At 41.7% G+C, this 13,331-nt stretch overlaps 1 protein-coding gene across 1 annotated transcript in view; it reads left to right on the plus strand.

Annotated features, from left to right (window-relative positions):
• Window positions 1–13,331, plus strand: part of SLC25A22 (solute carrier family 25 member 22) — a 66,206-nt gene that overhangs the window by 30,720 nt on the left and 22,155 nt on the right. Inside the window, exons 4-5 of the mRNA XM_081313179.1 lie at window positions 3,447–3,502; window positions 11,214–11,304. Of these exons, the coding sequence (XP_081169305.1) occupies window positions 3,447–3,502; window positions 11,214–11,304 (147 nt within the window). The remainder of the gene's footprint in view (window positions 1–3,446; window positions 3,503–11,213; window positions 11,305–13,331) is intronic.

Genomic DNA, 13,331 nt, shown 5'->3' on the forward strand with positions numbered 1-13,331 from the left:
TGGGTTGGGCTGAGAGAATATGACTGGCCCAAAGTCACCAAGCTGTCTTCCATGCCTTAGGCTGGATTAGAACTCAGAGCCCCATGGTTTATGGCCTGTTGCCTTAACCACTAAACCAGACCAGTTCTCTTACCATCTCTCAAAGTAATTAATTCAACTGTACTAGGAAATCTTTCCTAACATTCCATTACAATCTCCCTTCCTGTAACTTAATTGATCAACTTTCTACTCTCTAGGATGATTCAGCATAATTATTTATTTGATTAGATTCCTATGCCCTAACCCTTTTCTCTAGGAGCTCAAGGAGACTTTGACAGGGCTACCCCTCCTTCAGCTCCTGCAACAACAACCCTGAAAAGTGAGGTTGGGCTGAGGGAAACGGTCTGGCTCAGAGTCATCCACTGAGCTTTCACAGCTAAATGTGGACAGAGCTTGGATTTTCCCAGTTCTATTCCAACATCCATGGTTCAATATATGAATTGTTAGTGACCTTCTTCTGTTTTACATCCTTTCAAGTCCTTGAAGAGTATTGTCGTATCCTATTCACTGGTTTTCTCTTCTCAAAACTAAACATTCCCAATTCCTTCAGTCTCTCATCAGACATAATTTATAGTCCCCTGTCATTCCTCAAGCCTCTTCTCTGAAACTTTACCAATTTGTCTGAATCCTCTTTACAGTGAAGTGTACAGAACTGTACACAGTACCTAAGGCAGGTTTCAACAACAGACAATGACAATTTCTTGTGACTTGGAAAATATACTTCTGTTAATGAAGCCTAAAAGTTCATTTGCTTTTTTGGGCTGAAATCCTGTTAAATTAATCTTTAATCTTATTGCTGTCCTGCAGACTATTCATTTTTTAATTTGTGCTTTCAAATCAATTTTGACTCATAACGACTGTCAGGACAAGTCCATGCAGTTTTCCTGGCAAGGTTTTTTTTTGAGAAGTGGCTTGTTCTTGCCTTGTTCTAGGCCTGAGAGAGAGTGACTGGCCCAAGGTCACTCAACTTGCTTTGTGCCTAAGAGATGTCTGGAACTCACAATCTCTTGATTTCTAGCTTGGTGCACTGACCATTACACCAAATTATTTTAAACCTCCCCCTTTATTTCACCTACAGATTTAATTTAGTAAGTAATCTCTCTATCTCATCCTCAAATCATCCATAAAAAGATTAAAAAGCATGGAGCCCAGGGCTGAACTGTTAGCATCACCCTCCAGTCTAATGAAGAACAGTTACTCTCTTTCTGAGTACACTCTGGAGCCAGCTGTGTGTTAGTATACTAGACAACCCATGATCCTTTGGGTCATCGTTTCATAGATATTTCCTTATCAGACTCCTCAATGCCTTCAACAATGGCAGAACTTCTAATATATTTGAAAAGTTCTTAAAAATTCAGGGAGATATTCAGAGATGAATCTGCCTTGAAAGTAGCCCATGATTGTACAGCATAGTCAAATATCATGAGCTGAACACACTAAATGTTTTATGATATTCTGTATTCTGTTTTCAAATATTAATTTTATGATAGTTTTTACATGCTGGTGTGATTAGTACTATAATCAACATGCCTAAAGGATATTGGTTGGACATGCCAATTGAGGTTGTCATCCTTTTACATCTGGACAAAATAGAAGGATAAAAGTTTTCACTTTGGACACTGGAAGACCCAGTGATCAGCATAAGATCACTGGGTCTACCTTGGGCTACTCATTTCCCCAGTCCGATTTATCTGCCAGGATTATTGTAGAATAAAAACATTAAAAACATCACTCCATTGCCTGGGTATTGCCCTTTCATGTTTCATGCAGCAAGGTCATTGAAGGATTAACGCAGTCTATGCTGACTGTCAAAGATGCTTAATACACAACAGGAGAGAAGCAATGTGATGGGAACCCTAAAAAAAGCTTTGTTTGTTTGAATCTGTTGGTTATAGCTCCCCTGACATATGCTCTAGTGGCAGATGGGAAGATAAATTTCAGCCTGTTAAAGAAATTTTTATGTTATCACATCAGGTATTTCCAGGCTAGAGAAAATGGTCTCCAGGCTTTATTCTAAAGTTGATTTTGGAGATCACCATCTCTTTGCACTTAAGAGTTTTGTACCCTGAGGCAAATGGGTAAGAGATAGATGAGGAGAAGGGTCTTCACACCCTGCCTCAGTCTCTCTTTCTCATGTGGTCAGTTAAATAAATGTCTGTGTTTATGAGACAAAGAAAACTTCATGTTTTTTCTCTTTTCTCTCTACCTCCCTCCAAAATTGTCTTGATCCTGCTTATATTCAAGAGCCCGTCTTTCATCAAGACTCCCTGCTAAATTCAAATCTCTCACAAATAATTATTCTGTTACTATAGAAATGGTCAACTTGTAAAATTATTTTTTAAAGAAAAAAATACCCTGCTTATAATAGATATGATTGACCTAAAATTAGAATGTTTAGCATGCAAAGTATTTTTGAAGTCTATGTATTTAAAGTCTACCCAAGTATGAAAAGAATCATTCACCAAGGTTATATGACCCAAAATTTCAGCAAATTAGGTGGTTGGGGAAACACTTTGCTTATGGCTGTTTTTATTTAGCTTCAAATGTTCCTCAAAGGAATTGATGTTTCTTATGAGAAGAAAATATTCTTGAGAATGAAATGTTCTTATTCTTCATTATATTTGAACTTGATTTCCTGCTCTTACTTTTTTTAAGGGGTTCTGTACCTCTTATCAAAGGGGAGCTGTTTTTAAACAGTTTGAAAACAAGAATGAAATTCTGGCACAGATATAATGTTATTAGATAGTTTTCCAATCTGTTTGCTCTCATATGCGCTGTACCAGCAAGTCCAGTCAATTGGTTATGTGGATGGAAGCTGCTGTTCCACATATCTACAGTATCCTGATTTTGAGAAGACTGAACAGTTTTGGTTGCCACGATGTAAAAAAGATGTTGAGACTAGAAAGAGTGCAGAGAAGAGCAACAAAGATGATTAGGGGACTGGAGGCTAAAACATATGAGGAACGGTTGCTGGAATTGGGAATGTCTAGTTTAATGAAGAGAAGGATGAGGGGTGACATGATAGCAGTGTTCCAATATCTCAGGGGCTGCCACAAAGAAGAGGGAGTCAAGCTATTCTCCAAAACACCTGAAGGCAGGACAAGAAGCAACGGATGGAAACTAATCAAAGAGAGAAGCAACCTAGAACTAAGGAGAAATTTCCTGACAGTTAGAACAACTAACCAGAGGAACAACCTGCCTCCAGAAGTTATGAATGCTCCAATACTGGAAGTTTTAAAGGAGAGACTGGACAGCCATTTGTCTGAAATGGTATAGGGTTTCCTGCCTGAGCAGGCGGTTGGACTAGAAGACCTCCAACCTCCTTTCCAACTCTATTATTCTGTTATTCTGTTTTTTTCAGTGTGTTAATAACTAATAACTCTTTCATCCATCCACCTTTCAAACAGGTCTGACTGCCTTATTAAAACAATCCGATCTGAAGGATATTTTGGGATGTACAGAGGTCAGTATTACATTTCATGGTCACAAATAATTCCAGAAAGAAATCTTACTGAAAAATTTGCATCTAGATTAGAGGTTGCTAGGTTTTAGCCATATGGCTGCTATGCATTTAGCTGTTTTATAGCAATTAGTGTTTCTTACCACTGAAATGCAATGATTTAGAAGGGATTCTAGGTGGCAGCCAGGAAAAGAGTGCCTGTTGTGGCTTAATTTTTCAAATGTGGAGTAAAGACATTCCTATGACACCCTCTATGAATTACAATTTTTTTTGTTGCCACATAGGTATGAGAAAACTTTATATAACTTGCATCAGGCTGGCAATTGGAAATACAGATTTTGTTTAAGGAAAATGTTAATTCATTTACTTTCATTAATATTAATCACAACTTTAGAAAGCAAATATACACATACCGTTTCTTGATAAAATCATTTCATTTACCAACTATAGTTGTTTTATAAAAAATATTTATTTTGGAAAAAAATCTGTTGACTTTTAAAATTTGTCCAGATTCCTATGTCAGTATGAACAATAACTGAGAAACATCAAATTCCTGAACTTAATTGTTAATGTTAGAAATGCTGGAGGGTTGGTGTTTTTTTTGTTTTTTTTTTTGTTTGCTTGTTTGTTTTGGTTTGTTGTTTTTTTCTGATTAAAATCTTGTTATTTTTTTACAACCTCGTGACAAGCTGAAATCTGGTAAATGAACATTTTTCTCATCCTTCTGCTTGCTTATCTACTTACCATACATCTGTGAAAGCTAGAAAGGCTTTGCAGCAGTAGTGACCAAAGGACATTTGTGTGTACCGACCAGAAGAAACATATTGTCCACATTACATTACCTAATTTACCTTCTGTCTATCTTGGCACGCCTTCATTTAACAATGTAGTCCCAGATTAGAGGCACACAGTTTCAGTTCAAACGGCTATAAACCTTGAAGTAATTCATGTAATGAGAAGGGTGTAGCTACAACTGAAATCTCACTTAGTTTATAGTTCTAAAGATTCGCAAGAGTAAACATTTTTATCTGTTGCTCAGAAGAGCTAATGCAGCATACCAGAGTACCATATAGCTTACTCTGCAGCATTGGGTAGCATAGATAAAGTTAGTTTTCAGATTTTTTTTTATTTTTTTTTTATTTTAATTCCATTTATATCCCGCCCTTCTCCGAAGACTCAGGGCGGCTTACAAGCTTAGCAGTAGCCTTCATTCTATGTATATGCCTGCTTGTTAGGGCTTTCACACACACCCCAAGCGGCATTATTACAAAGTCAGCTTATTGCCCCCAACAATCTGGGTCCTCATTTTACCTACCTCGGAAGGATGGAAGGCTGAGTCAACCTTGAGCCTGGTGGGATGCGAACCTGCACTAATTGCAGGCAGCTGGTGTTACTTAAGGAGGCATTAGTCCACTGCTCCACCAAGGCTCTGTGATTTGATTACATAAATCCCTGTCCTGTTTTAATGATCTTTAAAACAATGCTGCAGTAGCTTTTTTGTAGCTTCTCAGAAAAGAAAAACAGGGCGTGGCATGAGATGTACCTGGTAATGTCAAAGTTTTTTTAACTATCCGGAGGGCAGGTGCACAGGGTGAATACTTATTTTTAATGTCAGTTGAGTTCAGAGCAGTTGTTACTCTCTAGGTTCAGTACCTATGATCAGGGCAGTGGAGCAACTAACTGAGAGTGGAAAGTACAGGTTGTTCTTGTCTTACCACCATTTGTTCAGCAGCCATTTGAACTTAAAACAGCACTGGAAAAAGTGACTTACAATCAGTCCTCACACCTCCAACCATCCCAGCATCCCCGTGGTCATGTGATCAACATTTGGGCGCTTGGCAACAGGCATACATTTATGACAATTTCAGAATCTCCGGATCGTGTGATCACCATTTGTCACCTTCCCAGCTGGCTTCCAACAAGCAAAATCAATGGGGGAGGCTGGACTGGGTTAATAACTTCATGATTCACTTAACAACTCCAGGGATTCACTTAACAGCTATGGAAAAAAAAAGGTGCACGACTCACTTAACATCCACCTTGCCCAGCAGCGAAAAGTTTGGTTTCATGCTTATAAGCTCACTGGAATACAAACAATAAGGCCTGAACTGTGCCTTCTCTTTTAAGTGTGGGAAATCCAAAAAAAAGAGTAAAAACTGAAAACTTCCTTCCTTGTTAGAAAATGCTGGATTCCTTTGCAGCCTCTTCCGCATCATCCTAATGCTATTTCTGAATAGCAGTTCGGAGACTGGCAGGTCATCCGTTTGGATCAGCTTGTGAATAATAATGGCATGAAATTTCCCACCAACTTGCTCAGCTTCTTCTCCTACTTTCCTTTTGGATTGGGAGCTTGCCAAAGAGCTGTCTTTGCCAAGTTGTTTCCATAGCACAGAACTTCTGCAAAGCAGACCGTGCAAGACAGACAGCCGTCTTACTAAGAATAGCCTCCTCCTCATCCCCTGATTTGTAGTGAAATGAGCAAACCATTTCTGGCCGCCGGGAACAAAGTGAACTTTTCTTCCATTCAGTACACAGGTATTGATCTACTTCATGCTCTCCCAACATGCCATACGGGGACTTGCAGCGTAAGACAGCCAATGTCAGACCTTTTTGATGTAAAGGATACGCTGGTTTTGCTTAGGGCTTTCATTTTGTTTTTGTGGTTTTTTAACCTTGAAAAATGCAGACAGGGGCAAAATTTGGCATAATCTTGTTCTCTTCCCACACATACATTCCCGTGATGTTGCAAACTATGTAAACTAGGAAATTGCATACTTCCCTGGCCATACTTCCCAAGGGGCTTGGGAAGCAAAACACCTCACCCCTGAGGCAGATTGTTATTTTTGTCCCCACTCCTTCCTCCTAATCAGCGATTCCCCACCTTTTCAACTTGGCAGCCCAGCTGGAGGGGGGGAGAGAGGGGAACCGGACCGTGCATGTGCACTGGCCTACCACTCGCACAAGTTGAGCTGTGCGCGTGTGCCCACCAGCCCACCTCTCGTGGAGCCCGGGTCTGAATAGGCCGTGGCCTGGTAGTGGGCCACGGCCCAGAGGTTGGGGACCCTTGCTCTAAAGCAGAATTGGCCTATACTCACTGCAGGAGAATAGTTTTAATGCCATTTCGCTGGCCCTCGTGCTGAATCTTGCTGAGAGAGCAGAGTTCATCATACTTAAACCTTGAGATGCCTAGGTTTGTAGGCAAATTTTTTAAACACAATTCCTGTCTGGTGGCCTCTGCTTTCTCTTGAGGGTAACCCCTGGTGTCCCTGGCTTAATGGTAGAAATAGAAGAATCGGAATAGACGATAACATAATGATTTGCCACTAGTTGGCAACCTCAGAGGCATCCTTAATGTTTCTAACAATTTTTACCTTGCTTTTGTCTTTATCCCATTAAACATTTCTGTATTCTAGTAATGGCTTAATTTTTGGTAGAATCTGATATTGCTGAAACAACAGAAATCCCATAAAATAAGAATCTCTCTTACTTATTAATTTATCAAGTCTATATGGCTATCCATCTTTCAAAAAATTACACTATAAATGGCATTAAGTATAAGAACATGCAGGTTTTTAGATTACGCAGACCTCTTCATAATTCATTGTTAAAGAGTGCTAACCACCAGTTGAATTTTCCTTGGGTTGACTCAGTAATAGAGACAAAACAGTGCTTCATGCCGAGAAAGATTATGTAATCATATCTGTTTTAATTAAAAGCATTGGCATGAGCTTTTTGGAAAAGGGAAAGGGCTAGTAAAAGAGTGAATGTTGGACGTAGTTCTTAGTTGTATAGCCAATTTGTCAACAGAAGCACAAGTGTCTTTCTAAGTCACAATTGCTTTAGAGACAACGGTTGCTTTGCAGAATGTCAGCTTCCCATTTAGTTATTATGGCCCATTGTGAAACAGTTGGATAGAGCAGATGAAAGATTAAAATGTTCCAAAGACAAAGAAGGCTTGGCAGATGCTGGACTCTCTTCTCTGAGTGATTTCAGTAAAGTGGGTCACCTTAGCATTAGTAATACCCCTTTCCTTTGTCCTCCCTGAGCCAGGCACAGCTTGGGATCCTCTCTGCAGCCCTGGGATTTGTTCTTAGGTTCTCTCTATATAATGGAGTCCCTCTTTCCCATATCCCTCTCAAAGGCTGTCTACATGCCAGGGAGCAGAGCTGGCAGAAAGTAGTGCTCTGGTGCGTTTGCCTACAAAGAGAATTTCCCCTGAACCAGATTTCACTCAGAACAAACATGTGTCAGGCCAGATGACAGTCGACCTACGTTGACAGGAAAATGTTATTGATAAATATAAATATTTAGGTGGAGTTTCCTGAAGAATAAAAATATGTGAGCTTTAATATGCATGATTTTGGCAGTCCCTAAAACACTTCTTAAAGGAGGTCTTAAGCATTAACTGGAAGAGAGGGCTGGAGTTGTTGGTAATGGCTTGCCTAAGGCACCCAGATAAATACGTAATAAATAAGATTTGAAGTAGTTTTCCAGTTTGTACCTGTTGAAATTTGTTGTTGGAATGTATTTTTATGCAACAACTACAGTAGTATTCAGCCAGTAGATGGCAATATTTACAAGTTTGGATCTATGGCAGTGGTGGCGAAACGTTTAGAGACCGAGTGCCCAAACTGCAACCCAAAACCCACTTATGTATTGCCGAGTGCCGGGTGGGCGTGGCCTGCTGGGTGGGCGTGGCTACGGTGGGCATGGCACTGGGTGGGCATGGCCAGCTCGATGTTGCTCTGGCGGGTGGGGCAGTGGGCAGGAGGACGTCTAGCTCAGCGGGTGGGGGGCATGGGGGCAGGCTCCTGAGCCCAGCTGCTCTTCCGGGGGGGAGGAGGAGAGTGGGGAGGGGCTGTGCTGGGATTGGGGCTCCTCATGTCTTCCACTGCCCACCTGCGCTCTTCGGCCGCAGATGCCACAGCTTAGCTTGCCTGGCAGGGCGGGGGCGGACTCGCGCATGGGGACACACATAGGGCTGCTGCCCACCCCACCTACTGCTCATCCCGGGGCAGCTGCCACCATCCCGTGTTCTCCAGCTGCAAGAGCTGGCCAGATCCGGGCTGGATGGTGGAGGTAGCTGCCAGCAAGAGTCCAGGTAAGCCTCTGGAGCGATTTTGCACCACCACACCCCCCTGCCCGCCTCATGGCCGATCTGTGTGGCAGAAGCATTTTCCAGACCTCCGGAGCCCGGATTGGGCTGCTGGCACACCGCAAAATCCACCCTGTGGCCGTAGATGCGAGCTCCGGAGGCTTGGAATATGCTTCTGCCGCCCAGATCAGCCATGGGGGGGGGGGCGCAAAATCACTCTGCAGCCCTAGATCCGGGTGGCAGAAGCATTTTCCAGGCCTCTGGAGCTCGCATCCATGGCTGCGGGGTGATTATCTTAGGGAGCACCTGCTGCCAGCATCAATTTCCCATCGTCCTGTGCGCTCCCACAGGGAGGACCTCCTTGGGGTACCGCTGGTCAGTGAGTACCGGCGGGTGATCCCCAGGGGAAGGGCGTTCTCTGTGGGCACGCCTGCCCTGTGGAACGATCTGCCTGTGGAACTCCGGACCGCCCCCGACCTTTCGTTTCGCCGGGACCTAAAAACTTGGTTATTTGATTTATCTGGCCTGGACTGAGGGGTTTTAATTTTTAAACTTTTAAATTTTTTAAACTTTGGGCTACTAATTGTTATTTAATCTTATTTTAATTCTATTTTAACTCTTATTTTGTCTTTTAACTTTGCCCTGTAAACCGCCCTGAGTCCTTCGGGAATAGGGCGGTATATAAAACTAATTAAATAAATTAAAAAAAATCGCTCCAGAGGCTTACCTGGACTCTTGCTGGCAGCTACCTCCACCATCCAGCCCAGATCCGGCCAGCTCTTGCAGCTGCTCCCTGACTCCCAGTGCAGAGAGAGAGAAAGCACAGGCGCACATGGAGAGGTGGAGGGGAGCAGCCTGGCCCCGCCTTCCTCTGGGGCAATGACGCGTGGGCCCACAGGGATGGCTCTGTGTGCCGCCTGTGGCACACGTGCTATAGGTTCGCCACCACGGCTTTATGCTTTTTTGTTCTAAGTAGTTTCCTGTTTCCTGTTACAGTTAAATAGTTAAGCGGTAAAGCACATGGAGACTGTATGTCATGGTTCCGATGAATGAGACAATTCAAACAAGTTGCAGGTATATTATTTATCTAAAAGTCTTGGTAATGAAACGAAACATTGGCACTCATGGAGGGATGCCAGAATCTGAAATCTCCTCCCCCCAAACCCATCGTAACACACACACAATCTCCGCCCTATCTACACGTCATAAATCACATTATCCAATTAGTTTTACATATGAGGTCTCTCCTCCCATTCTGTACGGGGGCTTTCTAATCTTCTCAAATTAGTCGTTAGAAAATTCCCTCCCTTCAAGATTCAAGTGAAGCAGTTTAAACAAAAGGCTGTCTCTTATATTGTCAATGCAAAAACATGTCAATGTTTAGAGCATTGACACTGTACTCTTTGTTTGCTCTATGGTGCTTTATATAAACAGAATTTCTAACAGTACTCATCCCTCTTAAGGAGATTGGAGAAACCTACCATTACCATGGATTTTGAACTGAGTCAAAATGTTTTGAAAGGAGTAATAGCTCCTTTTAACATGTGGTAACAAAGCTTACCTATTTTATAAACTCAAACAGGGTCAAGAGAATGGAATGCTTCTGTAATGCTCACTGGCTGTTTCTAGCTTTGTCCAATGAAGAACGCTGTTTCTTTTGCCAATGAATATTGCAACATCAATTGGATTCTAAATTTCAGGGCTTGACTTTGGATTGCATGTGTTGAAAAGATGTATATATTCTTCAGTGCAGTGGCTCTGTGCAGCTTCAACCTGAACCTGTAGATATGTCCTAATTCATGGGTATGGACCTTGCAGCCCTCCACATTATGTAGAACCACAGTATAAATATTGAATGAAGGGAGGGAGGGAGGGAGGAAGGAAGGAAGGAAGGAAGGAAGGAAGGAAGGAAGGAAGGAAGGAAGGAAGGAAGGAAGGAAGGAAGTAATTCATTCCATGGTCCACACCCATAGGTTCAGGTTGAACCTGCACACAAAGATGATAGATAGATAGATAGACAGACAGACAGACAGATAGATAGATGCTCAGTGGTGCTTGTTTCCAGCTTCTTGGCTGTAAAGCCAGCAGCCCAGGTTCGAGACCCAAGCTCCATGTGACAGTGTGAGCTCCCATCCTCAGCCCAGATCCTTCCAACCTAGCAGTTTGAAAACATGCAAATGCAAATAGATAAATAGTGCAAATATCAGTTTTGCATTTCTACAATGGAAGCAATAACACTGGGACAACTGTCTTACCCTGTCCAAGAATTAATTTCCCTTTCCTACCATCAGCTGTTGGGAAAGAATTGTACCTGTTAGCTTTTTAAAAAGAAAATGCTAGCAAAGTTCATCTGCAGTTTAGCTGTCTCCCAGGCAGTATATAAATGTACGACTGTCTTTATGTAGCACAGTTACGACACAATATAGGAGAGAGGATAAATAGCAACACAGTACTTGTCATTGTTTGCTGGCTGCCAATCATAACATGCCTTTTCCTGTGTGTAGATGCCTCTCCTAGGATTAACTTTTTGTTTTGAGCACAATTGATTGTCAGCACGCAAAGATGATTTAAAATCCCTTAAACCACTAAGCTCTGCGTTGTCTTCTTTTTCTTGTCCAGGGGCTGCAGTGAATTTAACACTTGTGACTCCGGAAAAAGCCATCAAGTTAGCTGCCAATGATTTCTTTAGGTATCATCTTGCCAAAGATGGGTAAGTGGAGTGTGGGGCATACTGCACATACTGCACATAAGGATTTCCAACAAAGCTGGGCTCTGTCACTGTTACCCCATTGTGTATTTTCCTCCCATTATAATTCACAGAACAGTTGAACCTCAATATCTGTTGATTTTGCCTCTATAATTTTGAACTGCTTTATTCTGTTCACAGTATAGAAATCGATACATCCCAAGTCCAGAACAGGCAATTTGTATATTTTTTGGAGTGGGACAAACTTATTTTTTCACCTTCTGACATGCTCTATTTGGTGGAGGGTGGAGGGTAGTTGTCAAAATATGATATCCTCCTTATTCCAGGGCAGAAATGGTTACTACTTACTGCTTTGGTGTTCTAAAAGTAAGTCAGGGTTAACTTGTATGATTGTTGAGGCATCTTATTATAGCTTAATAAAATTCCAACTTCCATATTAAGACAATATCCTTAATACACAGATAATGTGAAAAAATGCACAAGTTTTCTACTTCACCAAAATCCTTTAAGCAATATAGCAAGGCAACAAAGCCAGCTTGGAAACCATGGAAACTTTGCATTGTCATAGTTTTATGACAAAATATGGGATTAGATTGTTGGTATCCAAATTATGTTCCTAGAACTGTTTATTTTAGAAATACAGTATTTGCAAAAAATAAAATAAAATACAGAATTGACCAAAATTTATAGTATTTAAACCTAGGCATGGAGCTTATAATCACAAGGTTAATAGTTCTCATAGGCAACAATCAGCGAGTTGTTGTCATCAAAGGGAATTCCTTTCTCGGACAACTAAATCATCATATTTGGTTCATATTTGTATAACATTGCCTGTAATTATTTAATTTCAACTATTAGGAATATAATTTTTGAGATCTGTGGGGAAATTCTACAAACTTTCTCACTTGTTTATTTTTATTTTATTTTATTTTATTTTAATTCCATTTATATCCCGCCCTTCTCCGAAGACTCAGGGCGGCTTACAAGCTTAGCAGTTTATGATTTTTTATGCCAAGTAAAGCAGTTAAAATGCAAATACACACTGTTTGTCTGTTTTCTTCTTAGAAATAATAACTGGGGGCAGGGCTAGAAGAAATGCCAGTGCATTTCTTCTCCATGCCTACATATCATAAAGTCTTTTAAATATCTCCCTGTCCGGTAGTTGCTATTCCCTCAAAAGGAAATCTGACATCGGCACCAAGATTTGGAATATAGAAATTAGGGGAAAATAGACCCTCCCCATATGCTACAATCCTAAACAGCACCTCCTCCCTTTTATAAGATCTCATCTATTGGAACCATAACACTATCCTTTTTAATTACACTTGTTATTGACTATCTTGTTGATGATCCAAACAAGGTGCTCAATAATAAAAGCATGCAGTTTTTCTTGACTTTGGATTGCACAAATTTTTTATAGAGTATAGCTGTGTAAAATGTCGTTCTGATAGGTGATGAGAATGATGCATGTGGAAAATGAAAGTGAAAGTCATCCCCAGAGGGTCGCTTATTTCGGTCAGTAATTTCGGTGCTAAAAATAGTGTGTTTAATAGACCAGGGCTTTTCAACCAGTGGTATGGGTACCACCTGTGGTACATTGGCACCTGGCAGGTGGTACGCGATCATCCTAGAAAAGTGGTAGCGGGGGAGGGGAATGAGCTGAACCAATGGCAGCACTACACAAGCCTGAGCAAGAGACGGCTGGAGCTGCAGGGCTGTCAGGGCTCAGCGGAAGCGCCAGGATCAGCGCTTCTTTGGGGCTGTCAGGGCTCAGTGGAAGTGCCAGGATCAGCGCCAGGCTCCAGCTGGAGCTCGGTGCTGATCCCAGTGCGTCTGCTGAGCCCTGAAGAAGCACTAATCAGCTGGAATGTTGCAGCATCTCCAGGGTCTTGTGATTTACATTCAGATGATTGGCAACTGATTCATATTTATGATGGTCACAGTGTCCCAGGGTCATGTGAAGTGACCAAAACCTGCTGTAACCACCCAGCAGAAGAGGAGAAATAAAAACCAAACACCCCCACATAACC

This window comes from Vipera berus, assembly GCF_964194415.1.
Source record: "Vipera berus genome assembly, chromosome: 1".
Taxonomy (NCBI): Eukaryota; Metazoa; Chordata; class Lepidosauria; order Squamata; family Viperidae; genus Vipera; species Vipera berus.